This window comes from Phoenix dactylifera, unplaced genomic scaffold, assembly GCF_009389715.1.
Source record: "Phoenix dactylifera cultivar Barhee BC4 unplaced genomic scaffold, palm_55x_up_171113_PBpolish2nd_filt_p 000771F, whole genome shotgun sequence".
Lineage (NCBI taxonomy): Eukaryota > Viridiplantae > Streptophyta > Magnoliopsida > Arecales > Arecaceae > Phoenix > Phoenix dactylifera.
In genome coordinates this window covers 127,531-148,271 of record NW_024068142.1, presented here as the reverse complement: position 1 = coordinate 148,271, position 20,741 = coordinate 127,531, and the positions used below count along the sequence as shown (strand labels likewise).

The 20,741-nt window shown below is 40.0% G+C and overlaps 2 protein-coding genes and 1 non-coding gene across 3 annotated transcripts; 1 reads left to right on the top strand and 2 right to left on the bottom strand.

Annotated features, from left to right (window-relative positions):
* Positions 1 to 455: 455 nt before the first annotated feature.
* On the bottom strand, positions 456 to 8,155 carry LOC103696464 (probable glycosyltransferase At5g03795). Its single transcript, XM_039120292.1, has 5 exons — positions 7,598 to 8,155; positions 7,384 to 7,514; positions 4,847 to 5,195; positions 1,190 to 2,167; positions 456 to 851 (listed from the first exon to the last, which is right to left on the bottom strand). The coding sequence occupies exons 1-4, from the start codon at positions 7,964 to 7,966 to the stop codon at positions 1,484 to 1,486; spliced, it is 1,533 nt and encodes a 510-aa protein (XP_038976220.1). The 5' UTR covers positions 7,967 to 8,155; the 3' UTR covers positions 456 to 851; positions 1,190 to 1,483.
* A 989-nt stretch (positions 8,156 to 9,144) lies between these two features.
* On the top strand, positions 9,145 to 9,224 carry TRNAL-UAG. Its single transcript has one exon. It is a non-coding gene; the product is annotated as a tRNA-Leu (tRNA).
* Positions 9,225 to 13,665: 4,441 nt separating this feature from the next.
* LOC120107129 (protein ACCELERATED CELL DEATH 6-like) lies at positions 13,666 to 19,979 on the bottom strand. Its single transcript, XM_039120298.1, has 4 exons — positions 18,644 to 19,979; positions 16,463 to 16,979; positions 15,126 to 15,661; positions 13,666 to 14,660 (listed from the first exon to the last, which is right to left on the bottom strand). Exons 1-4 carry the CDS (start codon positions 18,992 to 18,994, stop codon positions 13,896 to 13,898), a joined length of 2,169 nt encoding a protein of 722 aa, XP_038976226.1. The 5' UTR covers positions 18,995 to 19,979; the 3' UTR covers positions 13,666 to 13,895.
* Positions 19,980 to 20,741: the final 762 nt, after the last annotated feature.

The following is a 20,741-nucleotide window of genomic DNA, read 5'->3' as shown; positions in this document are numbered from 1 at the left end:
TTGAGGTACCATGGCAGAGAGTAGTTCTAAGTAATCATAACCAAGAATTCTGGATTATTGAGTGGAGCCCCCGTAAAGGGCACAGATGAATCCTATTTTAATATTTAAACTACAAAATTAATGCCAAACAAGATTGGTATTGATTTAATCAATTTTCCCATAATGTAGAGCTCTCAAACTTTCCTTTTGTCCTAACAAGCAATGCCAACGTTTAATATAACTAGTCTTATTAATCTTGATACCAAAAATAATAATTTGGTCATTTTGGCACTACATACTCAATGTATGAAGTGCCAATCACAAGCAACAAAAATATATAAATAAATAAATAAATTTAGTCACTAAAAAAAATCAAGGCTGACTATACTACGGTATACAATGACGATATCAAAGCAAATTGAAAATTCTCAACTAGGGTCAATATTGGTATTATTGTGTCAATAACATTATAGACCTTCTCAAAATAACATTATAGGCTTAACAAGAATCTTTCACACATGAGCTACAACATAGACTATTATGCAACATGTTCAGTGATGATACCATCATAGATATTGCCAAAAAAGGAATTCACTCAAGAAGTTACAAAAGAATCACGTGCTATCTTTTATGTGTAACATACAATGGGAATTATTCTTGAAAGAATTTTTGAATAGGGTAGGAGTACCAACTTTACAATCTCTCTTCTTATTCCACAAGTGTTGAAGAATTACTTGAGTTGTGGATCATTTCTTGGTGCTCTTCCATTCTGCTGTTTACAAAAAATTCTAAAAAATAATAGACCAGCAAAAAGTCCTCTCAATGAAGTCAGATGGGATCCCTCCCTTGCCCTCAAAATCTGGGAAAAGAACCTGCAAACAAAGCACCAGAATTTGGAATAAAATTGTTACTTTTGGGCATGTCATTTTTTATTTACCAGGAATCTGATGGTGGCAAATATGAACAAAAAAAGAGTTAATTCCACTTGCCAACCAACCTTGTTTGAGCTGGTTGGCACCCCTCTCCACTTATGAGAGGCCCATGGTTCGAACTTTGGATGTGGATACCCACTGTATTTCTTGATTTTTATCTAATTGGGTACCAAAGACCCTCATGCCTGATGGCCATTATTATTTTGAATAAATAGAGAATGATTGACCTCAATCAACATAAAAACCAAAGCAAGATAAAACAACATATGCTTTCATACCTGAAGTGAACTTCCCTATTCCGACTGCCTGTTCTCATTGGAGAAACATTTGTGTTCAAACCTCTGGATCTTCAACTATGAAAAACAGCCAGTCTGCCAGGTGGAAAAAGACTCGAAACATATACAAATCAGATTTTTGTATCAAGGACAGGCTTTAACTCAAATCATCTTCTCCAATCGGCATGCCAAATAGTAATCAGTCTCCTCATGGTTCAAGATGACAAAGAAGCTCTCATCTTTAAACAATGATATTCTAACTTGATAAGCTTGCATGAATTATTGCAGCAAACATTGTTACTGCTGAAGTTGAATCCGGTTCAATCTGTTAAACCAAATTGAATGCAGAATCATGTGAAAAATGTCATACTTCAGTGGCTTGGCATGCCACAAGAAGTGCTTCTGCAACATCTTCACACCAGCAAGCATAGACATATATCTTCTGAGAGGAATTCCTAAAAGAATATTTTTCAAGTTAGGTATATCCTGCTCTGCTACAACAACTGCAAAAGCACTCCAATCGAACACTTCATCAAAAGGAAGCACAAAATTATCTGCTATGATCACTGGAACACACTCGTAATATATAGCCTCCACAATCCTTGGGCTGTTTACCTCATAGCCCATAGGACAGATGCAGAATTTGCTCGACTTCATGTGTTGGACGTATGACATATTTTTGGATACCCTGTTTGGCAGGCGACGGTAGATTCTCATATCTTCATCATCACCCCAATACTTGTTCAGGATGGGTCTGACCCTCCCATGCATGTTCCCAGCATAGAATGCAAGAAAAGAACGTTTGGAAACAGGTTTTCCACCACCTACATTTCTGAGGGGGTTCTTTGGTGATCTGATGGTTGTTTCAGGGAGTGACACATCTTTCTCACGAACAAAAATTCCCTCCGAAACATCTGCATTGCATAAAGCTTTGATGGTGTTCTCACGCAGCTCTTCATGGGCTGTTGTTGTGTAAGGCCCCTGAAGAAAATCCAAGAAGAAGGATGCAACCAGAGTTGCCAGAGCACAAAACACAAAAGTGAACCAGAGCAAAAGAACCATACTAAAATAAAACACATACATTCTTTATAAAATTTATGGTATGCAGATCAAGACAACAAATTTTATGCCACGGATTCTGACATGTGAAATTTGAAAACTTTCCATATATTTATGCTCCAATAAGAAGAAAATTTACATACTTACACACATATATTTACATGTCCCAAGAATATCTGTGTATACTTGGTCAATAAAATGATAAAAGAAAAAATAGTTGCAGGCATATTTGCAAGCTAGTTGACGAGTTAAAATACTCATCGAAATAAGTTCTCTTAAAACACTTTTCAAGAAATCCCTTTAACAAGATTTTGTTAGGAATTTTAATTTCAAGATGTCTCATTTTAGCAATGTATTTTTCCTTCAAAAATTCTAAAAATTTCCAAATTTTCCAAACTTAAAAAGATGTGCAGATGGTTATAGAATCAAATTTTCTTTGAAAATGTATATGAGCCTCTATTAGATGCTAGCCAGTAACTGAGTGTTCCAATCTATAAACAGGCAAGTCACTGCATGAATTGGAAATGATAAAGAATTAAAAGATAGGGTCGAATGATATTACAACAATGATGAAATGCTAATTTCATGAGATGCATTCCACAGACAAAAGAAACAAGATGAGTAATTGATATCATTCATCCGAGTCATATAGTTTTGTTTTTTTAATGGAGAAAAAATTGTGATGTCAAAGCAATCATCACCAACTTTTAGATAAACAGGGACCTGTTATAATGTGTTGTTTTGGACCACCCTCAGGTGTTAAAGAGGCAATTTTTTTTTGCATGAAATCATTTATATGCATTCCCATATTGACAAAGAAACTCACTTGCTTTCATGCGTAACAAATGCAAGGTTGCTCAACCATCTGTACCTTTTTCTATTTTTGTTTTTTGAGGATAAAAATATAGATTGTATTTATTTCTGCATAGTGTTTCATTTATTACACTCTTAAGCTCCACTGTAATGGCTATAGATCCATCACCGGTTTGCCAGAGCATGTTAAAACCAAAAGATGCACTTCTTCATCAGACTGATGTATATGGAGGCAAGAACTGCCGACCAGCTACAAGCAACCTTATACTCACTTAAGGTGTGGAACTCATGTGTGTTAGATGGCCCTCATCAAGAAAGGGACGATTTGTCATTTGCACGACATGTAGCAGCCATGGCCTACCCAAGTATGTAGAGCATTTATGCCTCAAATAAAAATCTTGCTAAAAGCAAGGTTTGAAAACTCAGTTTAAGTTTTGACCAGGCCTCTGGAGTTCTGATTTCAGCAATTTCAGTTGTTTTGGAAGTGCCGCCCCAAGTTTTAAAGTTTCACAAACAAATAAAAAAAAAAATAGAAGAAAAACAAAGAATAATAATAACACAATATTTTAGAGTATTTTGTGTTATCTAGGTTCTTTATTTGTGTAGTCTCGACTCTCAACACATTTAGACGGAAGTAAATATTGAATATAAGTGAGATTAAACATACTGGTAATTTGTAATATGAACATACACATATATTATTTACTTCTTGAACTTCACTTCTCTAAAAAGTTGTTATATTTTACTTTTGGTGGAACCCACAAGTATATTGAAATTAGATATTTTTTCTTATATTTTTGAAATAAAGCTTCTATTTAATTAAACTCATGTAATTATAGAATGCTATTTCTACCTTATATGAAAGAATATGTTATTATATGAAATATATTGTATCTAGTTGCTCATGTTAGTCTTTATAAAGTATGGTAATAACAGTTTTCTTCGCCTAAGAAGGGTTAAATTTATCATCTATCACGTCTTTTAACTCACGAAAAGAAGGAAAAACTTTTGAAAATCGATAGTATATAGCTTAAGTACTTAAAAAAATAAATATTTGTAAACACCATCAAAAAGACATAATCTATTGCTTGTTCCAGTCAGTTTGACCGAAAATGGCCGAAACCACCAAAATTGGAATGAAATCAGTCAGTTTTACTAGAAACTGGCTGAAACTAATGAAAATGATTGAAACTCAAAACCAGGTGTCCATTTTAGTTTGGTGTCAGCAAAAATTAATCCATTTCTACCAAAACTTAAAACGTTGGTTATCAGCAATTATTGTGTATACAAGCATGATTAAAACTGTTGTTAGAATTTTTCAATATATTTAATAATTTTAATATGGTTATCTAGTAGAACAGTTACTTTTGATCTATTCTCTAGATTGTGCAATATTTACAATATCCAGAAAAGGTATATCGGATGTAGAATGCCAGATAGAGTATCTCACTTCTGATTATTGCCTTTCTGAGCAGCTCGATGTTCTTAAGAAAATTTATGTGCTTCAACCAATTACAATATATCTCACCGTCATGTGGCTTAACATAATCAGATATTTGCTCCACAAAATGGGAAAAATCAGAATAGCTGAATATCCTTTTCTAGCAAATTCTCAGTTATCAGATATGCATTGACACTTGGAAAAGAAGAAAGATGAAAATAGAGGCAGGTGATAACACCAGCAGCAAAGACTATACATGAAGCCTATGATTATTGCAAGAGTAGGAAGATATGTTCATATAATTTAGAAAACTAATATAATCTATATGGACAGTCAGGTAAACTTACCCAATCATGGCAAGCAACTAGAAAATGATCTGCTCCTCTAGTTCGATTCCAGAAAGGATATTTGGCAGCAATCATATTCACATAGTCCCTCAAGAAGAGTGATAAGGGCCTCAAATTATGTGAATTACGCACGTAGAGAGTAAGTCCTAGCTGACGCGAACTATAAGGAAGGTAGAATAAGTGAGCTTTGCTTGGATTTGTCACCACAAATCGCCAGTTCTCCTCCATCAATTTCATGAACCATCCTTCAGATGCATAGATGCCTTGAAGCTCTGGAGTGTGGAAAATGGGTGTTGGCCCATCTTCATAGATATAAACTTTCAGAATTCTTTCCATCAGTTCATAGCTCCTGAACAAATAACAGCTTTAAGTCATTGCTTTAATGGTTCCTTAAGAAGATATCTGGTCAGTGTAAGAATGTTAAGAGTTTGTCTATTACATAATGCACTTCAACTGTAACGGCTTACAAAAGAAAATGTTAATTAAATATTGTAGTTCCGAGTATCAAAACAAGTAAGCTGGCACAAGATGCTGAAATATTGTTTTCAAGTAGGTACAACAGTGATGTGCTGATAAAAAATAAAATAATACTATTAAAAATAAAAGATAAAACATTGGCCACCTACTATATCAAAATCAATCCAGAACAAACAAATTAGACTGATACTTTCAGATTCTGATAGAAAGCTCAATTTTCAGACATGAAATTGACCAAGTGTAAGACAACATTAGGGATGTGTCATATCCATCTCCGATGAAACCAAAACCCAAATGCAAAGAACTCTTAGAAGTAGGGCTGTTAAGATTTTTTCTGAAATTACTGCACAACTCATCTGCAGGGGAGAAAATAGCACAGACAGGCACAAGGCAAGTTCACAATATTGAAAACCAAGCTGGTTAAGAATATAAGGGTGGACTCCAGGGACATAGGCTCCTTAGTCCTTAACCTTGACATTATTACATGGACTTTATTGCTGTCGGGTGGAGTCATACTACTGATTCTGACTTTGATCCATAGGTGAAAAGCACAGGTCGAGCTTGAGTATACAGGAATATTGTAAACCCATTTTGACGTCAGTTAACCTATTAAAAGGAAGAAGCCTATCTGAAAGATAATCAAATAAAATATGTCATGTTGATTACTTTGGAAACCTAAAAGTATAAGGTTAACTTAGATTCAAAAAGGATGACTTGTTGCCTCCACATTTTTTTTAACCATGAAGTATTGACAACAATGAATAAGAAATAGAATTTCTGTCAGATTTCTAACAAAATTCTCCCCCGGATCTTTTTCTTTTTTCCACTTTTTCTTGCAGAGGTGTCTGCTTTATTGTTCTTCCCTTTCTCCCACCTTAATTCTTTCTTGACAGCATGTTGTTTTATACGCCATAGATAAGTGGATAGACAGACCAATAGGTTTCTTTTTATGCTATGCTTCTTGCTGGATTCTTTGGATTTCTTATGTCTTCTTTTTTACATATGTATGACTATTGCTGATGAATCAAATTTATCTTGTTTTATCTCAGATTTTCTTCTTTAAACTTTTGAGGGTATCCACAATTTATTTGGGAGTGCAAAGATTTTTCTATTAATTTGGAGTGAGAAATCCTAAAAGGACCAGAAGAAGAAATTATAACTGATAAAGGAAATGAAAGAAAAAAAATGAAATAAACAGCATGTAAAAATAGATAATTTAAATGTCCTCCAAAAGAAAAGTTATACTTAAATATGGATGTCAAAAGGATCCAGTTATAATTACACCATTTGTAAAAGATAGCAAAGAAAGATAACTTAAAAACTGCTCTAATTACGTGGAAAAAAGGTAGGCTACATTAAATTATTTATTCATAACTGGATCCACATCTTGATTCAGGTACAAAATATTATAATATCAAATCTCATTCCCTCCCCACTTCCACACCCCCCCCCCCCCCCCAACCTAAATTTTAGCATAGCTACCAGGATGATTATGTCCCTGCAAAATGAGCCTATAGAGCTAGAGAATCACCCATTTCATTGATCAATGAAATGAGTGGCGATATCTCTCAAAAATAAATAACGAGGGAAGCATCTGCGAATTTTATATAAGTAGGCTAGTTTTCTAAGATAGTCCTCATGCAAACTCTGATTTGCGTCCATAAACTAACCCTGGGTTGATAAGGTTTCTAGTAGTTTCAAGGGGAATATTAACCACAACTGGTGAACAACTTCCCAAGATATTTGTATTATCCTTTTGCAGTAGTCATTGCCTGGCCAAAACAGTATTAACCAGACCTGTTAATACATTATAAGTAACAAATGGGCAGCTTACTGTTTTATTACTCAATGAATCAAGTTTTCTCGTTTTTCTCTTTCTCTTCTTAGAGTTAGCTTACCTTGATGGTACTTAACAACCTAACATATATATTGGTACAGTCAACAAGAAACAACTACAATCCAATTAATTAATCCCCACAAAGAAAAGCATATCACCAAATTGAACAGACAAAAGTGCAATATTAAACAGCCAAATAGAAGGTATCTGTAATGATTCCCACCTCTTGAAAACTGATACATTTCGAAACAATGGAGCAAATAACTCAGGATCATCCACAACTAAAGGGGCATTCTCAATCTCCCTCTTGGCATACCTGAGTTGCTCATCTGGTGACATCGACAAATATGATTCCTAAATATAAAATTAAAGAAGCAATTAGTTTCTTCTCACGAAATTGAGTAAACTTTCCCAATTAAGAAAGGAAAAGGTGGGACCTTTGCATCGCCAGCACCAGAATTTACGCCTGCGGAACCACGATTCCGGATTGGAGGAGGACGAGAGGCTGTTCGTTTAGGAATTGGCTGGCGAATAAGAGGAGGCGGAGGAGGGGTGACGGAGAGAAGGGATACCGAGGAATTGAAGTAGGCGGAGGAGGACGCAGGGAAGGTGGAGGGAGGGAAGAGGAGACTGATGGTGGGGGACAAGGGGACGAAGCCGGTGAGGACGGCGGTGATGGCGGTGGCGAGAAGAGCGATGGCGAGCATCCGTCTCTTCCAGATAGCCGCGGGGGGTCGGCCGCGGCGGAGGCGGCGGGCGGCAGCCGCCTTCAGGTCGACGGCGGCGGTCATGAGGGAGGCAGCCATGGCCGGTGGCGCAACCGCGGAATCAAGAATGTAAGGAAGAAGAAGAAGAAAGGAAGAAAGGGAAGAGAGAGAGAGAGAGAGAGAGAGAGAGAGAGAGAGGTGGGGGAAGGGAAGAGGGAGAGAGAGGTCAAGGTCTCCATTTCCACCTGAAGCGCGAGGTTGAATGGAGGAAAAAAGAGCGGGGTGGCGACACGAACGGTTGCAATTTGGTAATATCCTTTCTCTTCTCGAAAAATAAGGTCACTTACGCGTCAATGGAGGCAAATAACTAATTATTTAGCTCCGAAATCAACCTCAAACATAAAATTTAAATAAAAAATAAATTTAATAAATTATTAAATAATATTCGGATAATCAAAATTAATTTTAAAATATTATTGAATTGGATTTTGGTTGCTATAGATCCAAGGATCTGTATACGTACAAGCAGAAAGAAAAGGGCATGGGATGAAGCTTGCGACGAATAAACTAGTACTCCAGGCAACCTCATGCATGGGCCCTAAGTCTCACTAGTGATCTGGTGAGTTGGATCCTTAAGGTACTGAAAGTAATAGATAAGATCAAGTGATGATATAATTCTTTCTGGAATGCTAAAGTAGTAGAGAATATGGACAAAACTCTAGCTTCTATATGTGAATCCAAAGGATAATGCATATGAAAGCCAACAAACCGTAACTTGTTGGCATCCCTTTCCAGTTGGAGAGGTTTAAAGTTTGCACATATACTTATTTATGGATATGATTTATTATTGGATTATTTATTTGATTTTGGAATGCTAAAGTAGTAGAGAATATGGACAAAACTCTAGCTTCTATATGTGAATCCAAAGGATAATGCATATGAAAGCCAACAAACCGTAACTTGTTGGCATCCCTTTCCAGTTGGAGAGGTTTAAAGTTTGCACATATACTTATTTATGGATATGATTTATTATTGGATTATTTATTTGATTTTGGTTTGGATGTGGACCATGTCTAAGCTTGATCCAATAAGCTTTCGATTATTTTATTATTAAGTTATCCAAAGTGAATTTTTTTATTTTTGAATTGTCAAAATATCATTTGTGGCTCTAATTTTAACTCCTTATTTATGTTTTAGTGGAAAATTCCAAATTGTTCCTCAGGTGAACTCAGCTTTGATCTATTAAATAATTAAAGTCTTCTTTCACTTTCATAGCTGACAGTTTGGCCGAGTGGTCTAAGGCGCCAGATTTAGGCTCTGGTCCGAAAGGGCGTGGGTTCAAATCCCACAGCTGTCAAGTTTAATTTTAAAATTTTTGAACAACATAAAATTTTAAAAAATAATTTTAAAAAAAGAAATTTTAACTTTTAAACAATTATATTATTTTTCTAAACAATTAAAGATACATGGAACTTTATGCTTTTCTAAACCAATTCATAATAGACAGTGTGGTTCTTGTTACAATGGTTTTATAAAATTCAAAAGTTCATACGAGCTTTGAAAAATATTTAATAAAAGAAATTAATTTTTATTTTTTTAATATATGAATGGACTAAAGCTAGTCCAAAAAACCAATTTAACTTCACACAATATATTATATTTTTTAAACAACTCACAATAGAAAGTGCCTATAAAACTTTGCGACGCTCTTTGTGGAATTTAGAGTGCCTCTTCCCTGCAAATCAAAGCGGAACGCCAATGCTATGCTATAGTCCACTTAGTTTCTTCGGAGCAAGGGAGCGCTTGTATTCATAAGTATCCTTCATGTCCAAAGCGGATCTATTTTTCAAAGCAGGTATATGGCATGTCTGCCAGTGCTAGTTATAGTATAATAAAAATAATTAAACCTAGTGAAATTGTGAGGTTAGACCTTCCTGTTGTGGTTCAAACTTGGCCTGAGGGTGACCACGCCTGGGGAGCCGAGGGAGCTGCCGGTCGGAGCAGAGAAAGGAGAGGCACCTTCCGTGCGCTAGCGTACCTGCACAAAATCTCACCGTGGTTTCCAGTGAGGGCTCTCCGATGCTTAAGTTAGCATGGAGTATATTATTGGCCCAGCGAAAGGTTGTTTAGGTGTTACGTGATAGGACTATTTATAGTCTCCGTGGAGATGTCCAAGTAGCTCATAGCCATAGCTTACTTGAGGTACACGGCATGGGTTGTCTCTACGTGCAGTATGGTGCTGGCGTGTGCTGCAGGGTATCGTCCTTGTCAGTAGGCATGGCTGGGACAACAAAGCATAATCCTTTATCAATGTGTTTTGGTGTGTCCATTAAGTAAAGTATGGTGCAGTGAGTGCTGGGCGAGGTCGGGCTCGCCTGGAGGCTGTAACATATACTCGGCGAGGTCAGCTCAGTGAGCATTGAGGTCGGGCTGACTTAGGGGCCGTGACGTATATTTAGTGAGGTCGGCTTGGTAGGCGTTGAGGTCGGTCTAGCCTCCCGATTCTGAGATCTGCTCGGTAGGGTGCTGCAAGCTTGAGGGTCAGGGCACGTTGTTGTATAGGGCACCCCGAGCTCGGCCGGAGCGCGTTGTTGAATATCACGGACGGAGATGTCATCGAGTATCAAGGGCGGAGATGTCGTCGAGTCTCAAGGGCGGAGATGTTGTTGTATAGTCCTATGGTCGAAGAAGCTATTTCGCTTGCATTTGACACAGCACGGCGCCCCGAGCTCGGGACGTCACTATGAGCATTAAAAGAGGTTGCTGTAGGTCGTAGGAGCGGAGAGATCCGGTCGAGGTCGTCTTGGCCTTCGGCGAGGTTCGAGGTCGGACTGGCTCTTAGCGGAACTGAGATCTAGCTTGCTCGGTGCTGAGGTCTATTAGGCTGAAATTGGATGGTCCTATGTTGTGAGCAGGACGATCCATTTTGCCCCCCATCACTTCCCAACCTCAAATTGGAAGTAATTCAAACTAACAATTATGTATGGATAAATTCTTAAGATATAGGAAATATGAGACTGTTGGAGATGTTTGAAGAATACCTGGGAGGTGTAAGCATGTGGGAATTAGAGCCTGGAGTCATCATCTTTGTCTCTGTTATAGATCCTTGGTTGGAGCATGCTTAGTATACAGGACGTAAGACTGTTTGAACGGAGCATCATACACTACTTAAAAGTTTGCATTTAAGAGTAGACATAAGCACGTACATGCACACACGTGAGAGAACATGCAATGACAGACCCATGTGGTCAGAGTCAAGCAGATTTGAGAGCACAAGAGACTAAGAAGAAGAAGTGCATTAAGGTAATATTTAAAGGAATTTTGAAAAATTAATAAAGTGGAGTTCAAAGAACCGGCACTTGGAAGAGTTTTGCTTCGGTATGATTTTTTTTTTTTTTTTGCCAAAAATAAACTTTAAGCTCGGCCTTCAAAATTGTTAAGCATAAAATGTGTTTATGGGATTAACCGTTAAGCCGGTTAGTGTCTTAAAAGATGCCGCAAGACTTGGCATGAGTGAGTCCAGCTATATCTCTTTAAACACAACCGACTGCAATTATATATTGAATTTAGGGTTGCAATTGGGCCGGATTTTCATGCAACCCGAGCGCGGCTTGGAGCCCAAATAGGTTCGACCCAAGTCAGCCCAGCATGCCTAACAAGACGTGGTGCGTAAGGGATGACAATGGGCAATTAGGAGAGGAGGATGGGTGGGAGCGAGGAGGAGGAAAAGGAGGGCTATATGGTGGGGCAGGGAGGGAGGACGAGAGAGAGCAAGCGCGCGCGCGTGTGAAAGAGAGAGAGAGAGAGAAGAAGAAGAAGAAGGGTGTTGTGGGGTGAGGGAGATGGACGAGAGGATGAGGGACGAAACGACTAGGGTGAGAGAGAGAGAGAGAGAGAGAGAGAGAGAGAGAGAGAGCACCATTGAACAAAAATCTTGAACTGGTCCTCCAAATATCCAAGAGAAAAGGACGAGCACCATTGATCTAGGTCACCTGATTGGTTATCCAACTGATCGTAGTCCTCGAGTCCCCTTCCAGAGCAACGGTAGTTGCTCTCAGCCTAGTAATGACCCAGACAAGACCTTCCATATATGCCCCTCTAAGCATCGCCAATGGGACAATGATGTTGTATAAGCGGGAATAGCCCAAAGCTGCCAAGGATGAGGTGGAGCTTTGAATTACAAAGCCTGCTCCGCCACTATTCCAAATGCATTTTGTGGAGTATAGTGCTGCTGTATACGTCAAATGCGCTATAGCCAACGGCACTCTATTGTTTGAGGTGCATAGATGGTGCCTGAAGTGTACGAGTGTCAATGGCACTTCAGGACTTTGGTGCATAGATATGGTGTCTGAAGTATATGAGTGTCAATGGCAATTCAGGACTTCGATAGTGAGGGCGGGCCGCCCCATCCATGAAATTTGGCTTTTGAAACCCATTTAGATGGAGGTGATTTTCGAGCTTGCTGACAGTATACATTTGCTGTGCTCATAAATAAATTCGAGCTTGCAGGCATGCAATCTCTTGATCGAGTGGGACTTTGCTTCTTTAGTACATACGTGCAGACGAAAGAAGCACGAACCATACCTCTCTGCTTTGCTTCAATTAGAGAGATTGCTAATCTATAATTATTTTTATTAAATCTTACATCTTGATCTATTTCAGGCAAGACACTGGGTTACCGAACATTAGATGTATTTGGCTAAAGTTGAAACACGCAAAGGCCTCTTTGGAGAAATGAACTTAGAACAGGCCCGGTTTATACTTTTGGAAATCCTACACCTAAACTAGCGTCGGCAGCTTCTAGTCGGAAAAACTATATTTTCTTGTAGTGGGCCTCCCTTCTCTTCTCCTGCTTTTCTCTACTAATCGCTGCTGAAAATCGCTTCTTTCCGGGGCATATTTGGTTGGGGACCAGAATGGGAATGGATTAAAATGGAAATTGAAATGAACATATCCTTTAACGTGTTTGGCTCGTGACTAGAATTGGAATTCGAATTGGAATGAAATTTGAATACTAAGAAAGAGTAGGAATTGATTTTTAAGGGATTAGTGCACTCTCATTTCCTCTGCAATCGGAAAGGAAATGAGATTTCCCCCAACCAAATGGCTAGAATTGGGACTGATTCCCATTCCTATTCCAGAATCCAACTCTCCCCAACCAAATAAACCTCCAATTCCAAAGTCATTAGAGCTCTCTTTGCACTTGGCTTGGCCAAATTCGGAGAAATTCAGATCAAATTGAGCTTAACGCTTTTAAACTTCCTGCAAGATTATTTCCTGCAACAGCAGAATCTTTGTGGAGTTAATGGGCTGGGCCGGGCCTCCATCCTATGGCTAATAGGCTAAGACGGAAAAGATATATGCACTCTCGACCAGCGGCTGCTACGAGGGCTACGTTCCCCTAAACTGGCTCAAATCCCACGATCTTTGGTCTAATTGCATGTCTCCTGCCACCCATGTGCACGATGACTTGTTTGTCTTGAATCTGAGCAAACCATTCTAGTTTGGCTCATTACACAAGATTAGCATGGTTCTTAAAATCATTTGTTATGGCATCCAGAGTTATGATTTGCTATATAACACTATACTATCTCATACGAGCCGTATCAAACCAAATGGATTGGTTGTTGAGATTCGATATCTTTTCCATATCGAGTGCTGGTATCAAAATATATGTCATACTATACGGTATATACCCGTTGAAGATCCAATACCAAAATTGCAAACATCAGTACATGTCTTCGTCATTTAATTCTATCTCAAAACCAAGTGAAGTTATAATCTCTGCTCAGTTAAAGAAGGCTGAAAAAAGAGAGAATTTTCTTTTCCATTCTATTTACAAGAGAGCAAAAGAACAAACATTTTATTGCCACGTCCATAAAAGCTAATATTTTTGGCATAGAGACAGAAAATATTGCAGTGAAAAATAAAAAATAATTAAAATATTACTCCCAATGCAATGCACAAGCTATCTTTGGACTTCTATCAGCCATGCATGCTGACAACTGCTGCTTCGATTTTTAGACACCTAGAGCATCGCTAACAGGAAAAAGATCGCATAAGTGCCCAATCTCGTAAGCGGCAGCCAAATGGCACGTCCACCGGGCCACGGCAAACCAAGACGTTTCTTATCATGCGGGTGTCTGGTTGGACAAATACATTCTCTATACTCTTGCCTGATGCTCATTGTTTTCAGAAAACTACGGGAGTCATAATTACTCACCAAACCATGTAAAAGAGGGAATCCGAGAACAATGAAGCATAAAAGAATGCTGACTCGCTTGCAGCTGGGAGGCAACATTACGCATATACCCATCGCGAATGCAGCGGACATGCCCAAAGATGCCACCCGTAGACAATTTATAGCCCCCAAATTGGCTCGTCTTCGAGTATCTATATTAGTTGTCGACATTCCTGCAATTATGAGCCAGGATGTGGCTACGAGGGAGCAGACCAACGCGGTGGCATCTGAGACTAGGAATACCTTGAAGGCATACTCTTTTGCTAGAACTGCTGTGCCACGGCCTGGATGATCATCGGCTACGTACCCCCCGGGGACGGTGAAACCAGCGGCAAATGTCACCGTAGCAATCAACAACGAAACAAGCACGTAATCTCTGCCGAAATCCACCTCTATCCGTGGCAATTTTTTGAACTTATCATCGCCGGACAGTTTCTCTTTGGTCTCACCAGTGGATAATTTACCGCTTTCTGAATCATGCAATTCTCGTGGACCAGACACAGCCTTTGTAAAAGCCAAGCACGAAGCAATATATGAAACTTCTGCTGCATTCTACGGTACAAGAAAAATTTTAGAACATAAAAAGAGAGATTAGTTGAAAGATTGAGAACACTACATGTTTACTTAACATTAACATATCCACTTCTTATGAGCGAGCATACCAGACTTGATGATAATATTTATTTATTTATTAAAAATACGGATTTTTTTGGGTACAAAAGGAAAGGTAATTCTGGATCTCTTCACAATATAAGAGCTAAAAGGTGCCGTCCGGTGAGCCGAAGTCCCGTTGACCAGATTGGCATTTATTATCGTAAGAAATGAATGCTCATTATCAAGATTTGTGCTTAGTAAAATATCTAGGGTGTTCATATATATGTGAGTTGAAGAAAAAGTGCTTATGCTCCAAGCATAATCTTTCTGTGTCCTCGTGTCCGTGTGCGCGCGCGTGAGAGAGAGACAACAGCTTGTGATGTATGGCAAGCAAAACATGCACGAGGTCGTTAAGAGTTTTACCCTCTGGAATTGCTGGTCTTCAACCGACATACTGTAAGCCAAGTCGAGAGGGGTGAAGCCGTCGTGGTTGATAACGTTGATGCATACGGTTTTGTCCCGGAGAAGAAAATGCACGCTCCCTTGGTCATTGTATTTAACAGCCGTGTGTAACGGCGTATTTCCCTTGTTATCCTGGTCATTTAACAGCTTCTTGAGATCCGGTCTCTTGGAGATAATTTTTCTGACCACATCTAACTTTCCACTTTCGAAAGCGACATGAAGAAAATTTTTTCCGTCCTGGTCTAATAATTCGTCTGCATCCGGACACTGTTTTAAAATCTGATCAACTATAGTAATGTTGCCCATCATAGCTGCAATGTGGATGGGAAATAAGCCATTGGCATCTGAAAGGAAGGCTGTAGAAGGGTCGTGCTTTAATAATAGCTTCGCCATATCATGATGACCATCTGAAGCTACATAATGAAGAGGAATTCTTCCTGAGCAATCCACACCTTTGGCGAGCATCGGTTTCCATTGCAATATGTCTTCAGTAATTTCTATCACATAAGTATAATGAAAGGTATCGTGAGCACTTGTGTTATACAATGCTCATGGTGCTTTCACAAATTAAAAGGCGGAGCATTGTCTTCCATGCATATGCTTGCTTAATACTATGTTTAGTGCATCTATTAGGATATTTAGTCCAATGGTGAATCATCACAAAAACACTAAAAAAAGAAAAATCAAAGTTTGTTAATTATTTGTTACGAGGGAAGTTACACATGGTGACCGTCAAGGAAACTTGCCAACTGAACCTCGATAAGCCTAAATGGGCAGGCACAACAGAAAAGAAGGAGGCCAAGCTGATTCACTCGATCACATCTGGTCCCGACAATATCTCGGCTATTTTATTTTTGGGCCGATCCCCTAATTTCAACAAAAGCCAGTTGGCAATCTTGCCTCCCTTATCATCACAAAAAAAAGGGCCAATCTCTTAAGGCCTGGGTTCTTTCCAGTGAATAATTGCGGTTCCTAGTTGCTTGATTCCCACTTTCTGGATCTTCTGAGGTTGAGGGAAAGATTCCTAGGTGGCCGTGCTTTTCTTTTTCTGTAGGTAATGTTGCTCTGTTTTGCTAGGTGTGTACAGCGGTTTTCCGTACGTTCCCGAATGGCCTTGTTTTGCTGTATTGGTTGATATAGCTTTCTTATTTCTTTTATATTATGATCATTTGACAAATGAAATAGTGGTTTCACACTTCATATGAAATGGTAGTGATCTACTCACCTTTTCTTCAAAAAAAAAAAAAAAAAAGAGAAGAAAAGAGTGGGAACAATATGTAAGTCTAGCGCTCAATTACCTCGACTCAGAAGGACAGCTGCATGCAACGCCGTTTTCTTGTTAGGGCCTCCGTAAGATGCTGGAGAAGCCTTCTCCGAGGAGGAAGACCGTAGCAAGGCTTTGGCTACATCGAGGGATCCTGCCGCAATGGCCAGATAGAGTGGAGACATGCCAATACTATTTGGCATTGACGCTAGTCCAGCATCTTCCTCCATCAATACTTTGGCCACACTCCTATGGTTATATTTGGCAGCCTCGTGCAAAGCATTTGCCTCATCCCTATTCTTGGCCCTCAGGACTCTTTTTTTTTCGATCTCGCCCTCCCTTGCAAACTGGATGATGAGGGAGACCATCTTGTCATCTCCAGCCCTTGCAGCGCAATATAATGGAGTGTCGAGTCTCGTGTTTGCTGCTACCAAGAGAGAGATCTCTTTACGACAAATCTTCTTGGCAATCTCGAGATGTCCTCGGTTAGCAACTATATGGAGGACCGTGTTCCCCTCCAATGTAACTGAAAGGAGGCAGCTGGTATCTTCTTATATTGGAGCATTCTCTGGTACTGTTATTGTGATCCCCCCACCGAAGCTTCAGAAGAAAAATCTTCTAGTCGTAGTAACTCATCCAGGATTCTTTTGTCTCCTGATCTTGCCGATTTGAGCAATTTAGGATTCATGGGTATGCGACTGGGCTGGATTTCACCTGGAGGAACTTCAAGATCGAAATCTATTTGTGTTGTTTGGCTAGTCATGCTCTTTTCGACCATAGATTCAGCAGCGTTGTGTACTCCAAGAACCGCTCTTTTTCTCTTAATTGAAGGGGCTCGACTATAGTTTCAGCACTTTTGTGTGCTCCAAGAATCTCTCTCTCTCTCTCTCTCTCGGTTGGAGGGGAGGTGAGAAACCCACCCAAATTTATGAGGATAAGTTATCTGCCTTTTTTTTGTATGGTCCCAATATTTTGGCCCCATGTGGCCTAAATTTTCTTGGCCACCATACAGGAAGAGATGCATGGAAGTCTAGCTGGGGCCCGCAACGGAGGAGAGCAGGAAGTTTCGTGGGGGATGACACCACCAACGTGTGCCGCACGTTTCGCGATCTCGCCGTAAGAAACACGGTCTCTCGAGGGGGGTTTCTTGTGTTAGGTGGGTTGGGGGGAGACCTTGACCCCTCTCGGGCCGGAGGCTTTCTTTATTGCTACCGCGGGCCCAGCTGTGAGTGGTGTCACTTATCACCGTAATAGTGATTTTGAATGGAAACGGAGTATCACCTGGTCCGCACCCAGGCCGGAGAAACGCGGTCTCTTTTGTTTCACTTACATAAGGTGGGGTTGGTTATTTTAAGGAGACGTTGACCCCTCTAGAAACCTTGACCCCTCTGTTGCTACTGCAGGCCCGAGTGGTGTCACTTATCAGCATGATAATAATTTTGGATGGAAATGGGTTATGACCCAAACTTGACTCAAATTTTTTGAATTGGATCCATATATATATATATATAGCATCCAAATTTTTAAAATTAGATCTGGATTATACATAAACTCAATCCGATCCGACTCAAATGATCTATTGGATCAAAAATTGTAGCCGTGGCCCTGATCCGGCTAAATCTGATTTTTTATTGGATTGCATCTAGGTTTAAAATTAGGATCGAACAAAGAACTAGGTTGGATTGAGATGATTCGGTCCAACCATTTGCACTTCTAATAAAAAGTACGTTTTGAAAATGAAGGAGAAAGAGACGGAATAGCGAGTGAAAAGGCATTGGGTAAAGTGAAAGGGCATTGGAATTAGCGAGTGCAAGGAAGAGACGAAATAGGTTTTAATTAGCCGGTGCAGGTAAAAGGTTGAAACCAGGGCGCCTGGGAGTTAGGGACTTGGGTAGACGTACGAGCAAAGGAGACATGTGGGGCCGAGTTTAGATACGAAACCCAATTGAGTGGGTTTTGAGGGTGTTTAATTCGCTTGCGATCACTGGTTATCCAACTTGTGGGTGTAAGAAATTAAAGCTAGTGATTCACTGGTTAGCACGCCAGACGAATATAAGGCCGTTTAGAGTTTACCATCCGTCAGTGCAGGAGGCCCTTCTTATCCAACTTTGCGGAAGCCAAGTCGAGTGGGGTGAAGCCGTTGTGGTTGATAACGTTGACGTACACGGTTTTGTCCCGCAGAAGAAAATGCACGCTCTGTAGGTCACTGTTTTCAATAGCTGTGTGCATTATCCTCGTCATTTAACAGCTTCCTGAGGTCCGGTCTCTTGGAGATAATTTTCTTCACCACATCTAACTTTCCCCTTTTGAAAGCAACGTGAAGAAAATTCCTACCCCATTCGTCTAATAATTCATCTGTACCCGGGCACTGTTTTAAAATCTGATCAATTATAGGAACGTTTCCCCTACTAGCTGCAATGTGTATGGGAAATGAGCCATTGGCATCTGGTTGGTAGGCTGTAGAGGGATCGTGCTTCAATAATAGCTTCACCGTATCATGATGACCATATAAAGCTGCATAATGAAGAGGAATTCTTCCAGAGGAATCGACACCTTTGGCGAGCATCGGCTTCCGCTGCAATATGTCTTTAGTAATTTCTATCACGTAAGTATAATGTAAGGTATCGTGAGTACTTGTGTTATACAATGTTCATGGTGCTTTCACAAATTAAAAGACGGAGCATTGTCTTCCATGCATATGCTTGCTTTATACTCTGCTTAATACATCCATTAAGATATTTAGTCAGATGGTGAATCATCACAAGAACACTAAAAGAAGAAAAATCAAAGTTTGTTGTTTGTTACGAGAGAAGTTACACATGGGGACCATCAAGGAAACTTCCCAACTGAACATTAATAAGCCTAAATAGGCAGGCACAACACCAGCAGAGAAGAGGCCCAGCTGATCCACTCGATCACGTCTGCCCCGACAACATCCCGGCTACTTTATTTTTTGGGACGATCCCTTAATTTCAATAAAAGTCGGTTGACAATCTTGCCTCCCTTAACATAAAAAAAAAACAAAGGCCAATCTCTTAAGGCCTGGGTTCTTCCCAGTGAATAATTGCGGTTCCTAGTTGCTTAATTCCCACTTTCTGGATCTTCTGAGGTTGAGGGAAAGATTCCTAGGTGGCCGTGTTTTTTTTTTCTTTGTTTCATTAATTTTTCTGGAGGTAATGTTAATCTATTTTACTAGGTGTGTACAGTGGTTGCCTGTACGCTCCCGAATGGCCTTGTTTTGCTGCATTATTTGATATAGCTTTCTTATTTCTTTTATATTATGATCATTTAACAAATGAAACGGTGGTTTCACACTTCTAAATGGTACTGATCTACTCACTTTTTCTTCAAAAAAAAAAAAAAAAAAAAGAAGAAAAGAGTGGGAACAATATATAAGTCTAGCGCTCGATTACCTCGACTCAGAAGGACTGTTGCATGCAATGCTGTTTTCTTGTCAGGGCCTGCGTAAGATGCTGGAGAAGCCTTCTCCCAGGAGGAAGACCGTAGCAAGGTTTTGGCTGCATCAAGGGATCTCGTCGCGATGGCCAGATAGAGCGGAGGCATGCCAATACTATTCAGCATTGACGCCAGTCCAGCATCCTCCTCCATCAGTACTTTGGCCACGCTCGCATGGTTATATTTGGCGGCCTCGTGCAAAGCATTCGCCTCGTCCCTGTTTTTGGCCCTCAGGACTCTCCTTTCTTCGATCTCACCCTCTCTTGCAAACTGGATGATAAGGGAGACCATCTCGTCATACCCAGCCCCCAGCCCTTGCAGCGCAATGCAATGGAGTGTTGAGCCTCGTGTTTGGTGCTGCCAAAAGAGAGATCTCTCTATGACGGATCTCCTCGGCAATCTCGAGATGTCCTCGGCTAGCAACTATATGGAGGACCGTATTCCCCTCCATTGTAACTCCAAGGAGGCAGCTGATATCTTTTTGTGTTGGAGCATCCTCTGGTACTATTATTGTAATCTCCCCCACCGAAGCTCCAGAAGAAATATCTACTGGTCGTAGTAACTTATCCAGAATTCTTTTATCTCCTGATATTGCTGATTTGAGCAATTTAGGATTCATGGGTATGCGATCGGGCTGGACTTCGCCCGAAGGAACTTCAAGATCGAAATCTATTTGTGCTGTTTGGCTAGTCATGCTCTCTTCAACCATAGCTTCAGCAGCGTTGTGTGCTCCAAGGATTGCTATCTCGCTCTCTCTCTCTTAATTGAAGGGTCTTGGCTATAGTTTCAGCACCTTTGTGTGCTCCAAGGACTTCTCTCTCTCTCTTTCTGTTGGAGGGGAGGTGAGAAACCCACCC